At 38.3% G+C, this 27063-nt stretch overlaps 1 protein-coding gene across 3 annotated transcripts in view; it reads left to right on the top strand.

Annotated features, from left to right (window-relative positions):
* Nucleotides 1-608: 608 nt before the first annotated feature.
* The window catches only part of SCEL (sciellin), a 45382-nt gene continuing 18927 nt past the window's right edge, over nt 609-27063 (top strand). For 2 of the 3 annotated variants that reach the window (XM_087937987.1, XM_087937986.1), the window contains exons 1-6: nt 610-744; nt 11702-11771; nt 14030-14147; nt 18206-18268; nt 19675-19743; nt 23203-23271. In XM_087937987.1, coding sequence (XP_087794113.1) covers nt 11729-11771; nt 14030-14147; nt 18206-18268; nt 19675-19743; nt 23203-23271 — 362 coding nt within the window. In that variant the 5' untranslated portion in view covers nt 610-744; nt 11702-11728. Of the gene's footprint in view, nt 745-11701; nt 11772-14029; nt 14148-18205; nt 18269-19674; nt 19744-23202; nt 23272-25700; nt 25752-27063 lie in introns of all 3 variants that reach the window. The other variant, XM_087937985.1, reaches the window with a different exon arrangement.

Raw genomic sequence — 27063 nt, 5'->3', positions numbered from 1 at the left:
GACTGGTGGGAGAAATGAACCTTGAACCGGAACAGATATCTGAAGGAAAGGTCAAGGGAGGATGGTGCCCCAGTACAAGAACAGAGGGCAATGCACGGGGGGGGGGGGGGGTGGGGGGGGGGGGGGGGGGAAGGGGGGGGGTGGGGTGGGGGGGGGGGGGGGAAAAATATAAAAAAGGAAAAAGGAGGAGAAGAGGAACATAATAATAAATAAATCATTCATATTCCTAAATTATTTTGTTTATATAAAAATAAACAGGCTTTCCCATATTCTGTGTTTTTTTTGGGGGGGGGATTTATTTTGGCAGCAATTTAACTATTAGAGCCAATATGCAATATTAGATTTATATCCAATATTTGTATTATATGTAATTTCCCCAAATAAAGCCTAAATGTTGTTGAAATATGCACGCACATACATTTTATATTATATATAGATATACACTCTTTCATCTTATGGTAGAATGCCACCACACCAATACGCACATCCCGTTTTGGAAATGAGACAAGTATCAGTGTAAAACAACAATAAACAATTGTAAGTCACTATAGTGTATTTAAACTATAAAAAAAGGTGCCCTCCCTTTTCCACACCTTCGCTCTCCTCCCAGTGTGACTCATCTCTACTGGAAAAGCCACAAAGCTGTGAAGACAGCCGGGTGCAGACAATACTACTTGTTTGTAAGCTGAACTGCACAACAGTATTTCTGGGGAATCTGGATTTGGACACTGGTTGCATAAAGAGGTAAGCAGATATTTATTGATCGGCATGAGATTTTTTTCCCAAAGTGTTCAGTTTATGACATTTAGAAGAGCAGGGCAATTCATGAACATTCCTTCTCTCTATTTGGATTTGATTTACCACCTCGGAAGTTCAGACAGGATGCCCAAATACAATGCCTTCAGAACCTCTGGAAACCTAAGATGTTTTGCACTGTGATCCTTTGTACTTTGTTTCTGCTGAGCAAAAGAATTGCTTAGAAGATGGTTTTTTAAAATCTTAAAATCTCACCGGGAACAGCTAACCATGGGAGTAAATTTGTACACAAGGCATAATAGTAAAACTACATCTACGGCATAATAGTAAAACTATGCCGCTATCTGTCTTTCACAGGCAAAGTATTAGATATTGAAAAAGTAAGAGTTTAGAGACGAGAGAATTATTTAAAGGAAGTATTCCTTATTTATCCTGCTTTAGTTTGCAAGACCATAATATGCTGTTTAATAATATGCTGTTAAGTTTTTTTCCCCCAATATAATAAAGAATTAAGTTTGAGGTTGTAAAAAAGGTCATTTTAAAAAAAAGAACAATTAAGGTGTTAATGGAAAACTCACACATATCAAAATTGTACAGAGAAACGATCTCATCCCATAGCTACTTACTATTTTAATTCTTTCAAGACTGAATCTTCATCTCCACCCAAATCCTGAAAAACCTGTTCCTGCAGCTTACTTTATACTGAATAGACAAGGGATTTTCATTCTACAGTTTCACATTCAAGTAGCATTCAAGTAGCATTCTTTTGCATATGTAATCTTGTTTTATGATTGGATTTATAATGGTTACCAGCATAGAGAATGTAATTTCTAAGTGTAAACAGAGATATACACCAGTTAATAATATACAATGTTCATATTATGAGACAACCAGGGAAATGATCATATTGAAAATTGATTCTGGCGAACGCTCAAAGGAGATTTTTAAATCTTGCAAAATGTATATTGCCTTAAATACAGCTTTAGATTTCTCCATATATAGTCTGTCCAGATGAGTGAACATTGTGGTTTCCAGCCCTTGCTGTCAAGATAATTAGAAATTGTCTGGACTCTTATTCTCCACTGTGTTTTATGGCTGATTGGTGCTTTGAAATATAGAACATAATAGGGTAGATATTTGCTTAAGATATGACCTGGGATAGAAATGACACCAGCATGAAGATTGGGGGTAATTGTTTATAGGTTAAAAAATGATCAGTTGGAGATAGCTTAATGATAGCTTATTGATTTTATGTACCACTGTCTATTGTGTGGAAGTTTTAAAATAAGGCAGATAAGCTGACTTCAAAACTCCTGCATGGTTTAAAAATCTTTCTTTTGACAACTGCATTTTGATCAATGTCTAGTTTGGTTCTTTTTGATTATCAAAATGAGCACTTGCATATTTTATAGTACTGCATAATACCAAAGTCATACCTGCCATATAATATAATGATTTATTGATATAATCACATTTTGTTATATATTTTCAAACTTAAACTTTATATTTTAAGATATTGGGTGAGGACAGAAATGCAGAGGGAATCACTTTTACTTCAAGTGACTGGTAGCTTATGACCAGTTTGTCATTATTACAATATTGGATGAGAGAAACATGGTAATGCTTTGATCCCCTGTTTTGGGGGCTATGTGTGGGATGATTTGGTTTATTTAACCATTTCACCATATCATTAATGTAAGAAACTGAAGAATAGGAGATGGCAGGCCTACCTCAGCTAGGTCCCTAGGAAAGAAAGACTCTTGACTCCATTGGATTGAAATGATAGGTTCTTTTACTAAGGATTAGCGGTTGCAACAAAAGTAAGGTGAGAACGGAATATTTCTGCATACAAGTTACAGATTTTCCCCTTCCATGGTGTTCCTCCTTTGACCAGATCATTCGTGTCCAAAAGCATCCCAGATGATGTTTTGGGAACTGCTTTGATGTCAGGCGTGTCTTAAACATCTTCACATTCTTTCTCAGGCCAAGCATCCTTGAGTGGCTGAATCAATCCAGTTTTACACTTCTGATTCCTATCAGTGCCATTCCCTCCCCCCCTCCCTCCTCCTTCTTCCCTTCTGCACATTTCCCCCCAAATTGCTTTGCCCCCGCTCGCTCCATTTATGGCAAGATGCCAGCCGGCTTAGTGAAGATGGCAAAGCTGACAGGAGAAGTGAGAAAACATAAATTGCCGAACTGAGGGAAAAAAATCTCAAATTTGTAGCCCAGGGAAAGAAAAATAGTAATTAAAAAACTCCCCCAGGTTTTAAACCACAACCTTTAATTATGAAGTCAAGTGTAATAACCTTTTGTCATTTTAGCTTTAGTAGTATACTTTAGAATACATTTAGTGACAATAGTTATCATTGACTCAGTAGAGGGAATACTCGTGAGTCACAGATAGGAATGCTATTCACACAATCTTTCTGTCATCCTCAATGTGAAGATATTTATTTTTCTAACCTCTCTTCCAAGTCATTTATAAACAAATTGAACTTTACAGGGCTTGGAATGGGGGCTGCAATTTACCTCCAACACCGCCATTCTGCTTGACAGGAAGTCACTGACATACATTCATTGAGTACAATTCTTAAACCAGCCCTGTATCTACCGTATTTGATATAGTATAGTCCAGTTCACATTTTATCATCTTCTCTACTAAACCCAATCCTGACTGTTTAGAATGAATGAATGAATGAATGAATTCTTTATTGGCCAAGTGTGATTGAACACACAAGGAATTTGTCTTGGTGCATGTGCTCTCAGTGTACATAAAAAGAAAAAATACATTCGTCAAGAACCATAAGGTATAACACATAAGATATACAGTCATAGGCAGGGGTGGGATTCAAATTTTTTAACAACTGGTTCTGTGCGCATGGCTTAGTTGGTGGCACGGCTTGGTGGTCATGTGACTGGGTGGACGTGGCTTGGTGGCCATGTTATTGGCTGGGCGTGGCCAACTCAATATCACTCACATCGAGGCATGCATCTCCTCACCTGGCCTCTCATGACTGTGGGGATGCTGCAACAGTCGTAAGTGTGAAAAATGGTCATAAGTCACTTTTTTCAGTGCCATTGTAACTTTGAATGGTCACTCCATACAAGCAAAGTACCAGCAAAGGAGAGGAAAAAAAACTCCAGAGACGTTCCAGAGACAGGAAGTCTAGTCCTGCCAAGAATGTAATAAGGGTTAACGGAGAGGCAGTTTCTGTAAGCAACACCAGAACGTTTTCTTCCTGCCTTCCTTACAGGATTAGATTGGTAATTTCTTCTAACAACTAGTTCTCCAGACTGCTTAGAATGTTAACAACCGGTTCTAGCGAATAGGTGCGAACTGGAAGAATCCCACCCCTGGTCATAGGGTACAAATAAGCAATCATATCTACTAGGAAACAGTCAATATCAATAGCAGATGATCTTTTGAGTATGAAATTCATAGTGAATTGCGGAGAATAATAAAAAATAAAGAAACCATAATCTGTTCTAGAGTTTGTTTGGTTTTGACCTGAAACAGCCCTTTAATTACCTGGGTCATCTTTTCCCTTCTTTTTGAGTTTCAGATCTGCCCATGCACAACTCAAACAGGCGAACTTGGACAATATCTGAACCTTTGCTTAGCCCTATATTCTCTGGCTTATTTTATCACTGGTGATTTAAATGTCAAGGTGAATCAAAACTACACAGTATTGCAAAATGCATTCATTTCATTTATGCCTCTTGATGTTGAATATGATCCAAGAATCTCAATAGACAAATATTTGTAATATCGTTGGCTGATACTTCACATAATTGCCAGATAATCAAGATTTTCCCATCCTATAACATTATTTAAGGTGATGACTCTGATCAATACAGATTTTGGTCTGATCAGAAACTTTCAACTGTTAAGTTCTGGTTTCCGTAGTGAACAAAAAAGCTTCAATGTAAATATCTACAGACCCCTCACATCCTGGACATAAATTGTTTCATCTTTTACCCTCAAAACGACACTATAGAGCACTGCACACCAGAACAACTAGACACAAGGACAGTTTTTTCCTGAGTGCCATCATTCTGCTAAACAACTAATTCCCACAACACTGTCAAATTACTTAGTAAGACTCTATTACTATTATTTTTCTCAACCTCCCTATTACCTATCTCCTCCCACTTATGATTATAACCATGTTGCTTGTTTCTTTACAATTTATATTGTTTTAATTGTTTCCTAGTATGATTTGATTGCTTATTAGTAACCTATGACTATCACTAAGTGTTGTGTCTTATGATTCTTGATGAATATATTTAATTTTTTATGTACATGACAGCATATGCACCAAAGACAAATCCCTTGTGTGTCCAATCACACTTGGCCAATAAAGAGTTCTATTCTATTCTATTCTATTCTATTCTATTCTATTCTATTCTATTCTATTCTATTCTATACACACAATGAGGGCTTCACAAGATGTTGAAGGTTTATAGAAAGTAAGTTGGAGGCTTTCGGGACTGTGTTATAAGAGGGGATGTTAGATCTGTGCAACTATCCAAAATTGTTTAACCGTGGTGTGGCTGTCAAAAAAGGATTACAGGTAGTCCTTGACTTACAACAGTTCATTTAAGGATTGTTTAAAATTACAACAGTACTGAAAAATGTGACTTATGCCGTTTTTCATAGCTATGACCTTTGCAGCATCCTCAGGAGCATGTGATCAAAATTCAGATATTAGACAGCTGGTTCATATTTATGACCTTTGCTGTGTCCCAGGATCATGTGGTCACCTTTTGCGACCCCCCGATAAATAGTCAATGGGGAAACCAGATTCACTTTACAACCAGGTTACTAGCTTATTAACTTAATAACCATGGCAAGAAAAGTTGTAAAATGGGGTCAAAAATCACTTAACAAATGTCTCACTTAACAACAGAAATTTTGGGCTCAATTGTGGTTGTAAGTCGAGGACGACCTGTATTTGGCATATTCAATAACCAGAAAACAAACCTCTCCAGAATTCAAATGGATTATGGACTATGAATTCCTCTGAAGGAGCTCCTTTGCCAGACTTTTTTCAAATACAGACTGGATAGTCTACTCTAGTTGGATATGTAATGAATCCTGGAGGGTGTTGGACTTGTTCCTTCTCCTATGACTCTATGAACTGATATTTTTAAAGAAGCAATTATACTCAGTCAGCTGTTGCCAAGTGTGCACAGCTGTTTCTGTTTTTTTAAAAACATTTTTTAAAAAATGACAGATTGCTTCCTCCATATGCAATGCTAGTACAACTGACTTGCTCTGTCCAAATTAATGCACAAGAATCCAGTTTTTCTGCCTTACATTTATGTATTTATTTCTTAGATTTTTATCCCACCTTTTAATACTTCTTCCTCCTATTTTCTCCATGATAGCAACCCTGTGAGGGAGTTAGTCTGAGAAAGAGTGGCATGCCCAAAGTCACCAAGACAGCTTTTATGGTGAATGTGGGACTAGAACTCACAGCCTCCTGGTTTGTAGGCCAGCATTTTCTTCTTTTGAACTTGCTTGTGGGTCATTTCAAGACTGGCTTGTAAACAGTTCAAGCCTGGAGCCCCCTAGACCAGGGATGTCAAACTTGCGGCCTGCAGGCCAGATGCGTCATGCGCTGGCCACGCCCATCCTCGTTTCAGCGAAGGGGGAAAAGTTGTGATACATCACGTGATGACATGACCCTGTGAGTTTTACTCCCCTGCCCGAGACAATCTCCGTATTAGTGCCTCTGTCTTCCTTCAATAACCTAACTACCGGTAGTTGCATGCCCAACTGGACTATAAGCACTTATGGTTCGTATACTTTTAAAAATATATAATAGATAAAATATATAAAATAAAATATATATTTTCCTGAAAATTAAAGCTCAGGGTGGCTTTAGAGAAGAGAGATTTTGTTCTTATCATTGTCTAGTATTATAGTATTTAGCGAAGAAATGGATTTGCAATTCAAAATGTCAAAATGTCAAAATCTCTGCAGTGAAGTAGGAATTGAGGGTCTCTTTCCTCTTCTTGTCCCCTTGTCACCTTCTCCAGGTGGTAGGTCCTTTCCTTCTTTTTCTTCTCATACTATAGATGAAGTCCAGACACTGCAAGCTCAATTAGAGCAGCAACAGTTTACAGTAGTTATGTAATATCATTCCTCAAAATCAAATTTTCATTTATAACAACCGGTATTTCCAAGTAACTGTTATTACAAGATGTGGAAACCCAGAGCAAAATGTGAATAAACTGTAAGTTTATTATTTTAGCTATTTATTTACTAAATAGAGATTGCTTATTCAAGGAATGTCTTCTTTAGTATCTTTTTGACATAATGCTTTGATTCTATGACTTTTAACTGACCTCCACCTCTTCCTTTTTTCTCCATATAATAACTTTTATATCCTTTACATTCCTTCCTTCCATCCATCTCATCTCCTAATATTATTCCTGTACTGTATTAATTATCATATCCTAGTCATATATTTCTATGCAAACAGGATATGCTTATGAAAACTAAAAATAAACCCATGTGGACTTTTTAAAAAAAATATCTGAGGTAATAACAAAAGTAATAAATAGCCAAGTATGCTTCTAATCTTTTATTTGCAGTTCGGCACAGAGTTGGGAATTTGTAATTTTTATGACTTATTTCCATTATTTGTTGATCTCATACAAAGGGGTGTTTTCCACTTAGCACTGTCCAAGGGTAATCCCCAAAAGCTGTGGAAGGTTGGCAGCTGTTATTTTGCCAGAAAGTTTAGACCAGAGATAGTATGCAGCAGGTTCTGATCAGTTTTGGAGAACCGGTAGCAGAAATTTTGAGTAGTTCGGAGAACCGGCAAATACCACCTTTGACTGGAGATTTTACAGTATCCTTCCCCTGCCATGCCCACCAAGCCATGCCCACCAAGCTACCTTCACAGAACTGGTAGTAAAAAATTTTGAATCCCACCACTGGTTTTAGACTAAGGCCCTGGGAAAGGACGTAATCAAGATAGAGGAAGGAACAAAAGATAATCAAGATTGGGGACATACCCACATTATTTCATACCCAGTTATTTTCTTCAGTTCAGCAGTGAAGAAAGGCCTTAAACAATAACATCCAAACTTCAAAAGCTTGTTTGAACTGTGGTTCTAAGGAAATGCCCCGCATTGGCAGAATGCTTAGTACGTTGTATTTTTTTTCTTCACATTTTCTTACATCATACTCTATTCCTTGAGCAATTGCGCCAAGTTAGAAATGAAGCTTACAGGTTCCATGTTCTTCTGATAAAAGTATGTGAATGAATGGTTTTGTAATAAGATATAAATGGAAAGGATAAATATGTTTGTTCATTCTATGATCAGTGAGCTAAATTCTACGTTGCATGTAAACGCGTTTGAAGTCAGCACAGCACCACCAAGTTTTTCTGATTGTGCCTCACAGTCATTAAAATGAAAAGTTGTCAAATTTTTAAATAGCAATAGCACTTAGACTTATGTACTGCTTCACAGTTCTTTACAGTCCTCTCAAAGTGGTTTGCAGAGTCAGCATATTGCCCCCAACAATCTGGATCCTCATTTTACCAACCTTGGAAGCAGTGGTGGTATTCAAATTATTTTACTACCAATTCTGTGGGCATGTCTTGGTGGGCGTCATGTGGCTTGGTGGGTGTGGTGTGGCTTGGTGGGCGTGGATTGGTGGGCATGGGCAGGGTAAGGATACTATAAAATCTCCATTTCCATCCCACTTCTGGGGGAAGATAACTGCAAAATCTCATTCCCTCCCCATCCCACTAACCTGCTTTCCAGCTCCATTCTCCTGTGCAGGGCAACAAAAGAAGATCCAGCCGATCAGCTGGGACTTGGGAGGCAGTAAATAGATGGGGGCGGGGCCAGTCAGAGGTGGTATTTGCCGGTTCTCCAAACTACTCAAAATTTCCACTACCGGTTCTCCAGAACCTGTCAGAACTGGCTGAATACCACCTCTGCTCGGAAAGATGGAAAGCTGAGCCAGTGAGACTCGAACTGCTGGCAATCGGCAGTCAGCAGAATTAGCTTGCAATACTGTATTCTAATCATTGTGCCACCAAAGCTCATTAATATTTCTGGGATGCTGCTGGAATCTCCTTTAACATTGTTGCTGTTGGTTTACTGGTGATATTTCTCTCAGCTGCTGAGGGAATAATATTTCATTTCTACCCGATATTGACTTTTTCCTCTACGGCTAGAGTTTGAACAAACAAACTGACTTGGGACATGCCTCAGGTAGTGCAGAGAAATATTCATAGGCTTATTTGATGCTTTTAAAATCAAAAGTGTAGAAATTAATGACTGACTTTTAATTTGACTCTACATACATTTGTATATCACATTCCAAACATTTGCAGGTAGTACATTTCAACAATGTTTTAGTCCCGCTAGTGAAAAATGGGAACAAAAGGGTGTTTCTCAACAGAATCCAAATGAAAGTGGCATAAGCAGAAATTTGGGAGGAAAACCTACTAAAGGCATTTTTCTTGCTTGAATAATTAATTTTGTGAGCAATTGATCCTTTGGAGCTTGCTATATTTTTCATTTCTCTGTGTTTTCTATACTTTCTCATGGAGATAAATTTAAATTTAATCCATAAAGGATGGATTTTCTTTTAAGTTATGACACCTTTTATGGATTAAATTTCAGTTTATCTCCATGGCAGGTAAGGCAATTTATGTGCTGTTTCAAAGTTTTCATCATAAAACACCCCTGGGAGGTAGGCTGGGTTGAGAGAAACCAAACCAATCAATGTCATCCTCAGTATCTAGACTAAAACACGAAATCAATTCCACAGGAAGACTAAATGTACTTTTGTTGAGGGTGACCATAATAACAGAATCCTGCAAATCTCAATGGGTTGTTCCTGTCCCCTCTTATATGCCTGTGAATCAGTGAGTCTTCGGTCTCAGCATTGTCCTAATATTATTTGGACATTCCAGACTTTAAAAATTTGTTGCCTTGATAATGAAGTTTGCAGTTCACCTTCCTTGTTTTCTACACTAAACTTCCATAGCTGAGGTTAGTTTGTAGATGGCTCTAATTCCTGAGCTAATATGACTGGACGAGGGATTCTGGGAGTTGGAGTCCACAAGTCTTAAAGCTATCCAGTTTGAAGACCCCTGGTCTAAACCCATACTTTTAGCCATTATGTTACATTGGCTCTTTGACTGGAAACATTCACTTGTGGAAAAGCAAGAACAGTGAAATATGCAAATTTATGCTATGTAAAGTTTTCAAAAGAGGTATTTCATGAAATAAATAAATAATAAATGACCTTTTTCAAATAAAACTTCCTCCTCTCTTCACATGTACATTCATGCAATTAATACTCAAGCTACTGTAAATCTAATTCTGAATTGCACTTTATTCAGGTGAGCTACCAATGGGCATGTATTTCTGGAGTCTAGAGGCTCTAGACCATATGGTTTCCTCATGATTTATTCATTCAGATTCTTCAAGGGAAAAAATGGGATTGTTACTCTGTGTACTATTGAGATTGTGCATCAGTTGAGCCTTGACTGAGATAAAACTTAGAAACTGAACAATATCATTCTTAGCATTTACCAGGATAGTTAATAGAGAAGATAAGGAGGTTAAATTTAGGAAATGCCCACTTCCCTGAACTTCCCCAGTCGTCATTATCATTGCCAGTCATTCAGTTGTGTCCTTGGCCACTCTATGGATTAGCACTCTCTATGCCCCTCTGCCTAGCACCACCTTCTTCAGATCCACCATGGTCATCCCAGTGTCATCTTTTATAGTTTTCAGCCAGCAGGTGCTAGGACATCCCCTTCTCCTTTTTCTGCTGATCACTTCAAGCATGGTTGACTTTTTGAGTGAGTCAGCTCGTGTGGCATGAACGAAGTATGACAGCCTCTGGCAATCTAGGGTTCAAGTGATATTTTTGGTGAGGTTTGTTCTAGGACTTCTTTGTTATTTATGCAGTCCATGGAATGCAGAGTAGTTTGCTCCAGCACCACAGTTCAAAGGTGGTTCTCCTATCTGCCTTTTTCAGAGTCCGAATTTCACATGCATAAGTAGCAATTGGACAAATTATTGCATTAACTAATCTGCATTTGGTTGTGAGGCTGATATCTTTACTCTTCCAGAATTCTTTTATTGTTTCAATGGTCTCATTGTCAATCTGCATTCTGTCCTGTGTGTTTCCTGCAGTTGTCGTTATCTTTGTTTTCTTGATATTAAAGTGCAGTCCACATTTTTCACTTTCATCTTTGATTCTCAGGATTAACCAATAGAAATCCTCCTTACTTTCTGCAAGTAATGTTGCATTATCAGCATCTTGGTGGCTGTTGATATTCCTACCACCAATTTTTATCCCATTGGTAGATTCCTCCAAATGCACATTTCTCATAATTATTTCTGTGTACATGTTGAATAGTATAAGTGATAGGATGCAACTTTGTTGAGTGCCTTTTTCAGTATTGAACCGCTTTGTGTCTCCATATGCCATTCTTACAATGGCTGCAGTGCTGATCAGAGTACAATGACTAAACGAGCTGGATGTGGTGTGGTGATATTACCACAGTCATAATCTTAATAAGAATGGGCGCTTACAAATTTTCTTAAAGAACTTTTCATTTTTGAGTGGGCACTTCTAAAATTATAGGCATGTTGCAGGTCTTGGCTCACCATCACAGTATAAGCTATTAATGAGGTCAACAAGTCATTTTGGCTATGCTCTTTCCAGGCTCAGAGGCAAAATTCAATGAGCACTAGTTGCAAGAGCATTAAAGGAAATTTTGGGGTTCATATCCTGATTAAATATAATGGCTGGCCACTATGGGAACAGAAACCAGTTTGTATTTCATCTGATCCAGCAAAATTTTTGTATGTGAATAGTGCAGGAAAAGGATGCATTCTGATGCCATTTTCTGTTTTTTGACCACTTATTTTTTGTGTTTTTACTTTATTGTAGGACAAACTGGATATAGCCCTGAATAAAATGTCAAAATTCACTGTAGGAAAACCATCGCATATCAAAAATGGTAATCGTTCAGTTTTGTTTCAATTGCGCTGATTGATCACAAAAAGGAAATATGAAGAACTGAGACTGAAATGCCTTGCAATGATATGCAAAAGTGTGGTTATGTTCATGTGTATGCATGCATATGTGTAGGGTAGATGGGTGTTTTCCTGTATTAAGAATAAAATATGCAGTTTAATTGCAAATGCATCGATTAAACTTCTTTCATGACTTTTAAGCTATAAAAGTTATTTTAGCCAGATGTTTAGCAGCTGTTAAACATTGTGATCAACTAGCAGCTTGATGCTAACACAAATATTAAAAGATACAAATACTATAATATGAAATAAAAGTACCACCTCACCACAAGATACAAACCAACTAATGTATAGCAGTTGCCAATCTAACCAAATACTTGGGTTGCAAAATCAACAAAGAAAAAAAGCCAAACAATGCATCATCAAAAGGAAGATCAGGACCAGCAAGCTGAGATCACATGCAAGCAAGCAAGAAGAGATGAAAGAAAAGAAGCTAAAGATGAAAAGGACCAAAGAATGTCTGTCTCTTAGAAACAAGGAAGATCAAGCAGGAGTGGGATTCCGGTTGTTAACATTCTAACCAGTTTGGAGAACTGGTTGTTAGAAGAAATTACCGATCTAATCCTGTAAGGAAGGCAGGAAGGAAACATTCTGGTGTTGCTTACAGAAACTGCCTCTCCGTTAACCCTTATTACATTCTTGGCAGGACTAGACTTCCTGTCTCTGGAACGTCTCTGGAGTTATTTTCCCCTCCTTTGCTGGTACTTTGCTTGTGTGGAGTGACCATTCAAAGTTACAATGGCACTGAAAAAAGTGACTTATGACCATTTTTCACACTTACGACTGTTGCAGCATCCCCACAGTCTTGAGAAGCCAGATGAGGAGATGCGTGCCTCGATGTGAGTGATACTGAGTTGGCCACGCCCAGCCAATAACATGACCACCAAGCCATGCCCACCAACTTAGCCATGCCCACAGAACTGGTTGTTAAAAAATTTGAATCCCACCCCTGAGATCAAGGAAGCACTGGAAATAATGAAGCAGCAAATAACAGTCAAGAAGATCAGCAGATACAAAGCTTGAATTGCAAATTACAGGCAGACTCTCCAATTCCAATTCAATTCAATAATTATGTGTTCTTTATAACAGCAGAAGTGTACATAGCTGCCAAAATGTACTGTATCTTGGACACATTTCAAATAATGTATCTGGCTACATTCTTGCACAAGCTAATTTGGAACTTTCTTCTATCAAATTAGTCACTTTTCAGACTGAGATGGGTGGCATGTAATAATAAATACAGTGGAACCTCCGGTCACAACCATAATTCTTTCCATAACTTTGGTCACAACTCGATTCGGTCGTGACCAGAAGTGAGACTGATTACGCATGCCCCTACAAAACAAAAATGGCGCAGAAGGGGAAATGGATGTAGAAAGGGACACAGCTATGTTTGATTGCCACCCGATTTTAAAATCCTGACCCGATTTAAAAATGTTGTGGATTTTTTGGTTGGAACCCGATTTGGTCGTAGTCAGAAGCATTCGTGACCAGAGGTTCCACTGTAACTTCAGAACGGTTTACTTTTAAATAGACATGCAGAAATGTTGCACTGTGTAAGAGTTTGAGAAGAGGAGCAATGAAGAAATAAATAGATTGAAAACTAATAACCAGGCTGACATTTTCTAGATTTAGAAGCTAAGCAGCCAAGCTAAGCAAATATTTTAGATTAATAGTTTGATGGGTAGCTAGTGTTGTAGGCTATACCAGGAAGCTAAAAAAAATTCTGGAAGAAAGCATAAGTTACAGACAGAGGCTTGGCATTCTATCCAGACTTGCATTCAGATGTAACCGCATGTCATTTGGCAACTTGAAAGATGGTTAAGCCCTCCATCCCAGGCTCCCTTTTATACCCACCCGTTGTCTCCCATCACACAATTGATCTTTTTCCCACCAGCAGGCAAAGTTCAGTAAAGTTGGAATAATACCAAAAGAATTCACAAATGCTGTCCTTAGCATATAAAAACAATTAACTTTATACACACACACACCTGTTCTGACATCATTACTGAGACAGAATTGAGCTTGACAGTTGAGGCATGAAAACTTAAGTTGGCACAGTTTTCTGCCAACTCAGAGATTGGAGGAATGACTCCTGGGGCAACTAAACTCTGCGGTGTTCCAAAATGATTTAATTACATTGTACTACGTACTGTCTAATATACTGCTGATATATTTCCAGATTCTAAGAATGCTTCCCTTGCAATGAAGAGCAGACAGAAAGCTATTAATGAGGTCAACAAGCGAAGAACCCTTTTGCAAGATAATAGCTGGATAAAGAAAAGGCCTGAGGAGGAAAGGTAAGGAAAGAACCCACTGGCTTTTTGGCAATATGGTCAGGCCTTGCAATTTCTTCTAGAACAGGGGTCTCCAACCTTGGCCACTTTAAGACTTGTGGACTTCAACTCCCAGTATTCCTCAGTGAATTTTGGGAGTTAAAGTCCACAAGTCTTAAAGTGGCCAAGGGTGAAGCCCCCTGTTCTAGAATCCTTATGTAAAATCCATGGAGGTGATTGACTTGTTTTCATTAAAGTCAGCTGGATTTTTTCAGTTTGGTTTTCTAAATACAGTAAATATTTTTCAAGTGGGTATTTGTAACTTGTAATTTACATACCTGAAGCCACCTCCCACTTGCATTTATTCCCTGCATAAACAGCATAGCAGTCATATTTTTCTGCTGTGTTTCCATGAAACTGTCTTTTCTTGTCCTGAGCCCATGAGGGAGTCAGTCATGAGTCCCTCTCCTGGCTTAACTTCTTAGTTAACTGCTGCTTAAACCATATCTCTTCCTATTCTGACACTTTTCAAGAGCAGAGTCTAGAAAATCTGTTAGGCCTTCTCTCTCTTGAGGAAAAGTCATGGAGCTGGAGAAATGACTGAGTGCAGAGGCAGGAGAGTAGCATAAGAATTGAGAAGTGGGACCACCAATTTCATGCCAATATTGTTTTCTGCTGACTGTCAATTGAACAGAGAACTACTGAACAGAGAACTACTGGAGGCTTTTAAGAAGAGACTGGACAGCTTGTTAGAAATTCTGTTTAAATATAGCACCACAGAACAAACAAAGAGTACAGTCACCATGTGCTTTACTGCTCAACTGTTTTAACTATAACAGGAAACAGGAATCTCTATTTACAACAAGAGCATAGAGTATATATACCATAGATCCAAACTTGTAAACACTGCTATCTACTGGGTGAATACTACTGTAGTTGTTGCATAAAAATACATTCTAACAATGAATTCCAACATAGCCACGTTTGCAATGATATAGGGTCTCCTGCTTGAGGGGGAGGTTGGACTAGACGCAGTGGCCCCCAACCTTTTTTGAACCAGGGGCCGGTTTCATGATTATTTATTCTTCCACGGACCGGTACCTAAATAACGCAAGTCTACACCGCCATCGGGACGGCTCTTCATTCAAAGCCGCCCCCCACCTTTGACGAAACTAAGGCGCAAGCACCCAAACGCCGCTTTCCAACTGAAAACCCAGAAGCAACCGAAAACCCGGAAGCGCCATCGAAACAAGATGGCAGCGCCCAAGCTTTGCGGCCCAGTAAAAAATGATCCACGGACCGGTACCGGCCCGGGGACCGGTGGTTGGGGACCCCTGGACTAGAGGACCTCCAAGGTCCCTTCCAACTCTGTTATTCTGTTATTGATTTATTTATATAGTTGTCCTCACTTTATGTGATTGTAGGTTGCTTACAATAAACAAATAAAATATCTAAAATAAGACAGTATTAAAAAAACCAAATAGAAATAAAGCACATACTGTAACATCCAGGTGTAATTTAATAAATCATCCACACAACCAGGAGATGGCTCTACCCCATGCCTAGGGCACCAGCTTTAACATGAAGTCATCAAGGCTTTAGAAAATGCCAACAGGAACAGGGCTAATCTAATCTTGGGTGGAATGATGTTCCAAAGGATTGGTGTCGTAGCAGTAAAGTCTCTCCTCCTGGGCCCTGCCAAATTGACACTTCTTAGTCAATGGTACCTGGATCATTTCCTTCCTCCCAGATTGGATAGAGCGGGTAGAAACAATTGGGGCAGTGGTGGGATTCAAATTTTTTTACTACTAGTTCTGTGGATGTGGCTTGGTGGGCATGGCATGGCTTGGTGGGTGTGGCTTGGGGAGCATGACAGGGCAAGGATACTGCAAAATCCCCATTCCCTCCCCACCCCACTAACCTGCTTTCAACTCCGTTCTCTTGTGCAGGGCAACAAAAGAAGTTCCAGCCAATCAGCTGGGACTCGGGAGGCAGAGAATAGATGGGGGCGGGGCCAGTCAAAGGTGGTATTTGCCACTTCTCCAAACTGCTCAAAATTTCTGCTACTGGTTCTCCAGAACTGGTCAGAACCTGCTGAATACCACCTCTGAATTGGGGAGAGATGATCCCCAGAATAATACAATTTGGTAATAGAGAAAGGCTCCGAAAGGGTAACGGTAAAATGTGATTTATCATTTGGGGTTTCATTTTTTGTGCCATTGAGCCAGTGCAGCAAATTGATGGTTCAATGTACTGTGCAAATTAGATTTATTCACTAATTAAGGGATTAGCGTGTTGCAGAAATGGAGCCACAGTGATCTGCAAAGTACAAAACAGAAGACAAAAGAAAATGAGTATTGAAGAAGTGGTTTAAACTTCACTCTAGATGATGCAATAGTTATGACTAAATAATTAAAGAGGAGTTTTGGAATGCATTTATTCGTTCTCCTATACTGATTATGGGTGATATACAAATGTTGTAGCACAAAATGTTTTGTTGCAGTGAATTTTAGTGTCTCAAAAATTTCATGTTTCTTCATGTGAAAAACAACCTAAAATCAAATTAATCAAAAGTTGTAGATCTATGTTTCTGATGCAATGTGGTATCCAATGTATGTATATTCTTGTTTGCGGGATCTAAATGCAGTGAGACAATTTGACATAGTACCATTTCCTAAAATTCTCTGCAATATTTAGGTCATGCAGCATCCTTCATGACATAAAACTAGGTCCCAAGGCTTCTCTGGTATGAGAACATTTAATGTAATTGACTAAAGCTGCCCAATATGCCACATAGCATATCAATAGGCTGGCTGGTATGCTACATAGCATGGAAGGATCTATTATCTAATACTAAATGACTAAATCAGGGGTTATTAAAGCTTAAATAATCTATGGCGAGAGAGTGAGCTGTAAGTCTAGTTCAACATTCAACAAGTCTAGTAGTGTAGTGTATGAGTCTTACGGTATATGCATTTGGGATTTTCCATTTCCTATTTCTTGATATAATAGGTTCTCAAGGAAGGGATGGGTTACTTTCACTAAAAGCTTGAAGTTCTTCTTTGGAAATAATGTGTGAGATTAGTTTGAAAGAAACCTAAGAGTTTGAAAAACATATACCATCCTAGAGTCAGAAGTTGCTCAGTTCTGGATTTAAAGTGTTCGTTTTCTTTGGACGTCATGAAGATCCAGGATTTATTTGGACAGAATTGAATTTCAGTGAGCTTGCAGTTTGGATACTTTCCATTTTCTCCTGTTACTTTTTGTCCACTTTAAAATAACTAAAGCATATTGTTCAGTGGTGGGATTCAAATTTTTTTTACTACTGTTCCGTGGGCATGGCATGGCGTGTCTTGGTGGGCATGGCAGGGGAAGGATACTGCAAAATCTCCATTCCCTCCCCACCCCACTAACCTGCTTTCCAGCTCTGTTCTCCTGTGCAGGGCAACAAAAGAAGACCCAGCCAATCAGCTGGGACTTGGGAGGCAGGGAATAGTTGGAGGTGGGGCCAGTCAAAGGTAGCATTTGCCAGTTCTCTGAACCACCCAAAATTTCTGCTATCGGTTCTCCAGAACGGGACAGAACCTGCTGAATACATCTCTGATATTGCATTATTGAAAGTGTCATTGAAACTTATAGCTTAAAAAAATCCAGTGTCCTAAACTTTTGCTATGATGTATAGTCTGGTTTATAGAGAGCCCTTAACTTAAGAACATTCATTTAGCAACCATTCAAAGTTAAGACTGTATTGAGTGACTTAGAATGTCACATCGTTCCTGTGGTCAATCACATGATTTTGATTCAAGCATTGGCAACCAGCATGTATTTCTGACAATGCCAGTGTCCGAGGTCACACAAGATTGTCACTTGCAACCATTCCACCCAATTTCCAATAAAAAAGCTCAATGGGAAAAAAATTCATGATCATGTGATGTCTCACATGGTCCTAAAATCAGGTGCAGTCACATGATGCCCCACTTAACAAACACACCAGTGAACAATGAATTTTCTAGTCCAATTGTGGTTGTAAATAAAGGATTGCGTGTACTATATGGGTGATATCTAATTTTTCTTTATTGCAGCACCAATGAAAACTATGGCAGAGTTGTTCTTAATCAGTATAAATCACAAGATAGCTTGCACAGGTACGGTATCATTTAAATGTATATCTTCTTTCCTATGCCCATTTCATCTGCAATGTTGCAATTCATTGTACAATTAATAATTTGTGGTAAGAACCTAATGTATTAATTGAGCAAAGTCAGGCCTTTGGTTTAATTCAGACACTGGCATTTTCTGTTACTTGATTGTAATGCAGTAATTTTTTCATTGTTTAAAATAATCATGAAGTCTGACGTACCCATTAATTCATGATATGAGACATTTTGATAGTCAGCCCTATGAGTAGCTTAATTAATAATAACTGCACTATGAAATTTTAAAAATGAAGTGGATCCAACCAACCTTTTAAGAGCATTTTTCAAGAGGAAATAATTAGCATTGAATTTGCAATAAAAATGGCATCTCCTTTTATGATGATGTATGTAGGACAGGAAAAAATAGTACTTCCTATCTCTTGAACAGTTTATTCATTCAACTGAGATCTGGTATTGCCGGTGTTGACATAATTAAATATATTATGGCTGCCATTTCTAGGTTTCAAATGTTTGGTTGACCAATAGAAGACAGACCAGGAAACACAAATTCCTTGTTTCCATTTCTGGCCATTCAGAAAATAACTTTTTCAGCTCAAATATGGTAACCATAATGGAAAATGATTTTATCTTAGTTTTGTTTTCACATACAACATAGAATCAAATTATGGAAAGAAGTGCTTTTATTTATTTTAAGGATAAAAGTATTAGTTATATGGTTTAAACATGCTTGGGATTAAACACATGTCCATCATGCAACAAAAAACTAAAATAAAAACATAAAATAAAAATTAATAAAATATAATAATAATAATAATAATAATAATAATAATAATAATAATAATAATAATAATAATAAATTTTAAAAAGCCCAAATAAACTAAAAGGGAAGACTTGATGGACCATTAAGTCTTTTTCTGCCATCACCTTTGTATTTTCTATGTTCCTAATTTTGTATAATTGGATTTAGGCAATTTCTGTCACTTGTGATAGAGATAATCTGTAAAAACATTGCAAATAACAAATTTGAGAATGCTGAAATCTCACCTGGAAATTAGTTACTATGACCAATTCAACATAGATTAATTGAAATTGATATGATTTAGACATAAATAACAAAAGCTTATTACACTTTCCTCATTTATAGCATATTTAATTATGAAGATAATTTTATAATATTAAATGTGTGTCATTTAATAAAGAAAATATTATTATTAACAATATTTTATTAATTATACTATTAGCAGAGATGCTGTCATACTTTCGTTTATTCCATAGTTCCAAAGATAATTTTATATAGACTGAACAGCTGGTAAATGTCACACCTCTGTGAGAATGGTAACTACTTAATAATAATTATTAACTATCATGAATTAATCTTCCTTTCTTAATAATAGGAACCTAGAAGGGGAGAAGAATGAGAAAGCTATGCTTAATCGATACAGATCTGATACTACTTTAGACAGGTAAAAATTTAATTTATACTTGTTTTGTTTTGCTTTTGTACAGTATTATGCAATCTGGATGAAAGCAAATTTATTCAGGTTAAAAAGCTTTATTAATTTAAGTGTTTCTTTTGCATTTTATGACTATGATGTAACAGAGTTTTATATTTGAATTAAATCTCTCTGTTAAATTTTAAGCTCATCTGCAATTCAATCCAATATAGGTGTGTACTCAAAAGTGACTTAAGCTAATATATTTTATGAAACAGGCCAGATAAAAAGAGGATTGCAGATTCAATTCACTTGTAGGTTTGGAAAGACTAGACAGCAGCAAAGAGGTGTAGCTTTAACTCTCTGCTCCTACTATATACAATAATTGTCCTGTTTTGCATCACAGATCTGAAACCCTTAAATGAGTCTAAGCTAATTTTGAATGTTGTTGTTGTCAAGACTCACAATCCTCACAGCAATTTGAAAGATAGGTGGAATATAAAACTTGATAGTAAATGCCACAGCTGGTTTTTGGCTTCTACAGATTGAAGTTTTGCATCTAAGATTGTCTGGAAAAATTAATTAACTCAAAATTATAATATAAAATTATCGGTTCTATATTTCTCAGACCAGAGCTTGGGCTACAGTTTAGCTGTCTTCTGTATTTTGTATTTTCCTAAGTATTGTGATGCAGTTCTTGGCTTTAGGATACCTTTTTTAAAAAACAAAATCAACATGTGTAGTATACCAAAGACACAGTTGTTAAAATCAAGACCAGTTTAATATAGAAAAACACTATCTCGTTTCAATTACTTAATGAAAAAAATATTGTGAAAAGAATTAGTTCACTTGGTAGGAATATGGTCCAAAAGAGTTTAGTCTCTACATCTGAGAGAAATTTACCAATCCAATTCCATGTTCACCTCCCGGAATTTATCAGGACTTCTAGATGAATGCCATTAAAGCCTGGTGCTTTACCACATTCCAGATTATCAATACCAGCGTCAATTTCCTTTAAAGAGAAGAGACAAGAGCAGTGGTGGGATTCAAATTTTTTTACTACTGGTTCTGTGGGCGTGGCTTGGTGGGCGTGGCAGGGGAAGGATACTGTAAAATCTCCAGTCAGAGGTGGTATTTGCCGGTTCTCCGAACTACTCAAAATTTCCACTACCGGTTGTCCAGAACTGGTCAGAACCTACTGAAGGCCACCTCTGGGACAAGAGTACTCAGAAGGTATTCAGCCTGACTGCTAAAAAAGCTGAAAGCACTTTCTCGATGAAAGTGTTTTTCACCTTTGGTGCTTTGGAGAGAGATACAACTCGAGAAGCTGTTTGGTCGGGAATTACATTGGGTGTTTGTTGTGTAGGTTTTCTACCTCCACTCAAGTTCCTTAATAGGTTTCTGCTGAATTTGCTGAAATTTAGTGATTCTGTGTATCGTTCCCATTTCTTACGTCGAGCTGCACCCAAGCGGTGTAAAAGATCATTGGCGATCTCCAGATCACTGGTATGTAGGAAGATCTGATAGAACCTTTCAGTTTCTTCATCCTGGGATGTCCTCTCTTCTAAATCCTTGAGGGATATGTGCTTTCGCCAAGGCAGTTATTGCCTTCACAAATCTATGATTGTGCTGATTACTTGGTGGAATACACTGTATAGTTTTATCAAGATTTTGGGGAAATTTGGGCCAGTTGGCTTGTTGAAAGTTCCCTCTGGATCTAGGGGTAGAGCAAATTAGGTGCCTATGGATTTCAACTTCTAGCAAGATAGGACAATATTGGCTGTGCGGGGGATATATCCATTACCTTCCTGTTTATGGGAACTGGCTGCAAGCTGGGCAAAGTCTGGATTGGTTTCACAGTTCCATTCCACCGATTTAAACATGCCCCTATCTTTAGCACTGAAAATCAGTTGGCCTTTGCTACTCCCCAGTTGGACACTTGTTCACTGTTGTCATCAATGGAATGGCATTTCCAATTAACATGATGGTTATTGAAGTCACCTGTGTAGATTGTTTGCTGGGGCATGATGTTCAGGACATGTTGTGGCCAGGATGTCAGAGGTGATTAATAGAGGTTCACTATTATTAGATCGCCTAGTTCGGAAACTACTTCATATATATTGTTGTTTGTAGAGACTGACAATAAGGAGGTGTTCTCGGCACTCCGTATTCTTTCTAATATATGTAGCCATGCCATCGCTGTGGTTCCTGAAAGGTCATAGACAGGTCGTTCATTTTCTATGAGTGGTGCTGGAGAGCTCCCGCTGTGCCCATCTCCAACGTGCCTTCACAGGTCCAGGGCTTCTCACAATCCCCTCAGTGCAGACAGTTCAAGTGCTGTTCTGACTGCACAATAGCAATTCTGTGTACACAAAGCAAATGCAGTTTGAAGGGCCCCTTTCTGGCTTCTGGGCTCAGAAGTCCAGGAACCAGCTACATTCTCTTCACTCTGTTGGAGACCAATAGCCAAACCAACAATAGACATTTTAGCTGTAAGGATGCTAGTTTTGTGTTTGAATGTCATTGGAATACAACAGAGTTGGTATTCAGCAGGTTCTGACCGGTTCTGGAGAACTGGTAGCAGAAATTTTGAGTAGTTCAGAGAACCGGCAAATACCACCTCTGACTGGCCCCGCCCCCATCTGTTCTCTGCTTCCCAAGCCCCAGCTAATTGGCTGGGCCTTCTTTTGTTTGCCCTGCACAGGAGAACAGAGCTGGAAAGCAGGTTGGTGGGGTGGGGAATAAAATGGGGATTTTACAGTACCCTTCCACTAAAGTGGGAAGGGAATGGAGATTTTACAGTATCCTTCCCCGTCATGCCCACCAAGCCATGCCCACCAAGCCATGCCATGCCCATCACGCCATGCGCACAGAACCGGTAGTAAAAAAGTTTGAATCCCACCACCGGAATGAAGGAAATCGGGTTAGTTCCCTGACCATACTTAAGTCAACTGCAAACACATGCCAGGAAAGGGCTTATGTTTTGTTTTTGGTGTAATTTTGTTGGCTTAAAAGAAATAGGTGTTAAACATAACTTCCTCTTTGATTCAATGTAATGACTATGTTTTAAATGGGTGTCTTTAGGTTGCAGTGCAGTACAGTAAACTTCCCAATCAATTATGTTTGATGATTAAGGGAAAATTTGAAGTGGTAAGGGATCACTTTAATTGCAAGGATCACTTTGTTTCTTTCTTAAAGGCGTTGGTAGAATATTTTAATTTTATTGCCATGGAACATTAATTCAAGGAAAATAATAAATTCAATTGATAAAATAATATTTTACTACACTACTATAGAATTTTTTTTCCTAAGTGCTATTTTGATGGTCACTGGAGAATTGCATGACAAAGCTAATGCTTTTTTATTTCAAGGAGAAACCGGTACTAGATTTAAATTTTAAAGCTACTGTTTACATTTTAAAAGCTAGTAACCTTTTAATTTAAAAACAAACTAGTTTATACCTAATGAGAAACTATCTTTGTTGTTTAGGATTCCTGACAGAAGTGATACTGGTGAGGCAAACACCTCACCTGTCTTAGACAGCAGGATAAACAAGAGGTATGCACACATCACCTGGGGATGTACCTGATTTGGTAGAGAATTGTAACTTTTCCTCAGACTGAGCTTTTAAATTTTGTTACAGCTTATTTGCTTTCCTCAGATTTGGATAAATTTTATGAGTTTTATCTCAGAAAAAATATTTTAACATTATAAAAAAATCTGATTTGTTAAATAAGTATGTATGGTCCAGTGACTTTTATGCTAATATAACATATTGCATTGCTTATACAGGTAATCCTTGATTTACAACAGTTCATTTAGTGACTGGTCAACGTTACATTGGCACTAAAAAAAGTGACTTATGACCTTTTTTCACACTTACGACCAATTCTTGATCAAAATTTAGGTGCTTGGCAACTAGTTCACATTTATGACGGTTACAGTATCCTTGGGTCATGTGATCAACTTTTGCGACCCTCTGACAAGTAATGGGGAATCCAGATTCACTTAACAACCATGTTACTAACTTTAACAAATGCAACGATTCACTTAACAACAGTGGCAAGAAAGGTCATAAAATGGAGTAAAATCACTGAAATGTTTCACGTAGTGACATAAATTTTGGGCTCAATTGTAGTCGTAACTCGAGCACTACCTGCATGCCACTGTGGAGAGAACAAGAAGATAGGAATCACAGTTTATTTTCTTCACATGTCATCTCAGTGTAACGACTAGTTAGGTGAGCTGTGTATCCTATCTGGAATTTTTCTGAGGATGAAATGAGATAATTTCATGTTTACTGCTACAGTTTGTGTGTGGGGGTATTTCCTCTTATCAGAACAAGTGTGGCCTCTGGTTTGATCCAGTAAAGGAAGTTCCTCCTAGCAGCCATTAATTACATTCTTCCAGAGATTATAAATAGTAGTGGAAATTAGATAGGGAATGTGTAGTCAAACATCTTAGAAGGTGCTGTTATTGTACCTATGAGTTGTGTAAAATCAAATGAGTTTTAATCATACAGGGTATTGACCAGAAAGAATTTCCTTCCCTTTGAGTTACAAAATTAAGTGAATGGTCTTAGCAGCCATTGTTTTAGTTCAGGGGTGTCAAACCAGGGGTGGGATTCAATGTTTTTAACAACCGGTTCTGTGGGCATGGCTTAGTTGGTGGGCATGGCTTGGTGATCATGTGACTGAGTGGGCATGGCCAATTCAACATCATTCACATCAAGGGACACTTCTCCTCGGCTGACCTCTCATGCCTGTGGGGATGCTGCAACGGTCATAAGTCACTTTTTTCAGTGCCATTGTAACTTTGAATGGTCACTAAATGAATTGTTGTAAGTCAAGGATTACCTCTACAAAAATACAACAAGCTTCTTTGCTTGCAAAAAGCTGCTCTAAATACCAATCATTAGATTAAAAATACTTGCAAGCTGGAGTTACAAATCAGGCAAGGGTGTCAGAGCACCTTGAAGAATTAAAATAGTTAAAATGCAATGATAACTATCAAGCAGCCAACTCTTGCTCATAAAGTGAAACCCTTTAGCAGAGAGGTCATTTAAGCTCTCCAGAAAAAGCACACCTAGGAGAAGCAATCCTTAGATCCATTTGTACCATTTGAAGATACCAGCTGGTCTCACTCACCTCACAAAATATCCTAAGGAAATCATCCAGATTTAAGAAAAGATCACATGCAGAAAGGCAGTAAAAAAAATAAGTGCTAATTATTTCTTCAAAGTGCTAACTGCAACAGGGGAGTATTTCCTCCCAATAGCAGTGTAAAAAGCATAAAACAACCCTTCCCTTTTAAGAAAGTCATATTGTCAGGTTTCCAAGTGAAATGGCTACACATATGTCAATTTTTGGCGGGACACAAGCAAAGTACCAGTAAAGGGGGAAAAAAAATTCCAGAGAAGCTCCGGAGACAGGAAGTCTAGTCTAGCGTTTTCCAAAGACGTATCCGTGGTCATGTGGACAGCATGACTAAATGCGAAGGCGCACAGAACACTGTTACCTTCCCACCAAAGTGGTCCCTATTTTTCTACTTGCGTTTTTGTATGCTTTCGGACTGCTAGGTTGGCAGAAGCTTCGACAAGTAATGGGAGCTCAGCGCAGCGCTAGGGATTTGAACTGCTGAACTGCTGACCTTTCTGATCGGCAAGCTCAGTGTTTTAGCCACTGAGCCACCGCATCCCATTATATTATTGTTATTATTGTTATTGTTATCATTGTTATCATTGTTATTGTTATTATTGTTATTGTGTCATTATCGTTATTATTATTATATTTAGTTATATTGTACATACACTTTATTTGTTAAGTTTATACCTTGTCTTTTTATTAAAATAAACCAGTGTTGCTAATAATAACTACTTGCAGATAAAATCCAGGGTTGTAATTCAGATGTTAAAATATATTTAAAGGAATTAAATAATTCTACCTGCTTGAAATCTTTGTACTGATTTTGTTTCATGTTTAAACAAGCCGTGATTTGGAGAGTCTGATTGCAGTCAGAGATAATAACAGCAAGGAGGGGTAAGTCTCCATTCACTTTCTGGCATAGGTACAGGTAGTCCTCGACTTATGCAGTTCATTTAGTGACCGTTCAAAATTACAACACCCCTGAAAAAAGTGACTGAAGACCATTTTTCACACTTAAAACCATTGCAGCATTCCTGTGGTCACCTGATCAGAATTCAGATGCTGGGCAACTGGTTCATACTTATGACGATTGCAATGTCCTGGGGTCATGGGATCCCCTTTTTGCGACCTTCTGATGAGCACAGTCAGTGGGGAAGCTGATATTCAATTAACCAGCCTGTTGCTAACTTAAAGAATTGCAGTTATTCACTTAACAGTTGTGGCAGGAAAGGACGTAAAATCTGGCGACGTTCACTTAACAACTGCCTCCCCTTAGCAATGGACGTTTGGGTCTCATTTGTGGTCATGAGTCAAGGACTTGCCTGTATTTAGTATTAATTTGTACTACTTCCCACCATACTTTTTTTTTGAAAAAGTTTTTTATTTTTATAACAAAGACAACAAAACTATCTTTCAGTTATATAGTGTGTCGACTAGGTACATATATCTTTTGCAATAATAATAATGCAGGAGCTCTGCAAGGCTTTGCTTTGAAAATTCTCATATAGAGGGTGCTTCAATACTTAGCAAGTTTCTATTGTAATTTGCAGATCATATAAGATAAATCAGATAGAAAAAATTATAAGACTTTCCATTTGCTTAAGGGATGCCTCTGCAGGCTTTGCAGGTTGAAAAATAGGCCCGTTTCATCACTTCCTGTATTTCCAGAAATGCCGGAAGTGACAAAATGGGCCCATTTTCCAGCCTGCAAAGCCTACAGAGGCATCCCTCAAGCCTCTGGCAGGCCGAGAAAGGCCTCAAACAGGCTCAAAAGAAGCTGGGAGGTGCAGTGCAGGTAAGGGGGTGGTGGTGGTGGCGGGGGGAATTGCGCATGCATGTGCAGGGGGCGTGCGGGGGCTGCGTGCATTGCCTTCTGGGTGCTGGCACACGAACACACAATTTTTGGCACAGGAGCTCAAAAAGGTTAGCCACCACTGCTCTATACAGTGTAAGTGGAGGCAGAGGGAAAGTTTGGCAGTTTACCACAGAGTTCCAATAATCCTTGCAATGTCTATTTCCTTATCTGATCTACCAAAGGGCTGGTAGATGGCTGAAGTGAGAGGGTGAATATGGAAGAGGGCAGGGCCATCTATACAGAGGGATGACACCACAAATTCCATCCCTTTTGTATGTGTATAATTATACAGCACACACATTCAAAAGATGTGGCTCCTATATTGCGATGGCGCGGCACTTACTTTCAATA

The sequence above is a fragment of the Pseudonaja textilis genome, chromosome 8, assembly GCF_049901715.1.
Source record: "Pseudonaja textilis isolate UNSWEBS1 chromosome 8, rPseTex1.2, whole genome shotgun sequence".
In the NCBI taxonomy this organism is placed as follows: domain Eukaryota; kingdom Metazoa; phylum Chordata; class Lepidosauria; order Squamata; family Elapidae; genus Pseudonaja; species Pseudonaja textilis.
Note: the sequence above shows the minus strand (reverse complement) of the source record. Positions and strands in the feature narration are given on the sequence as shown.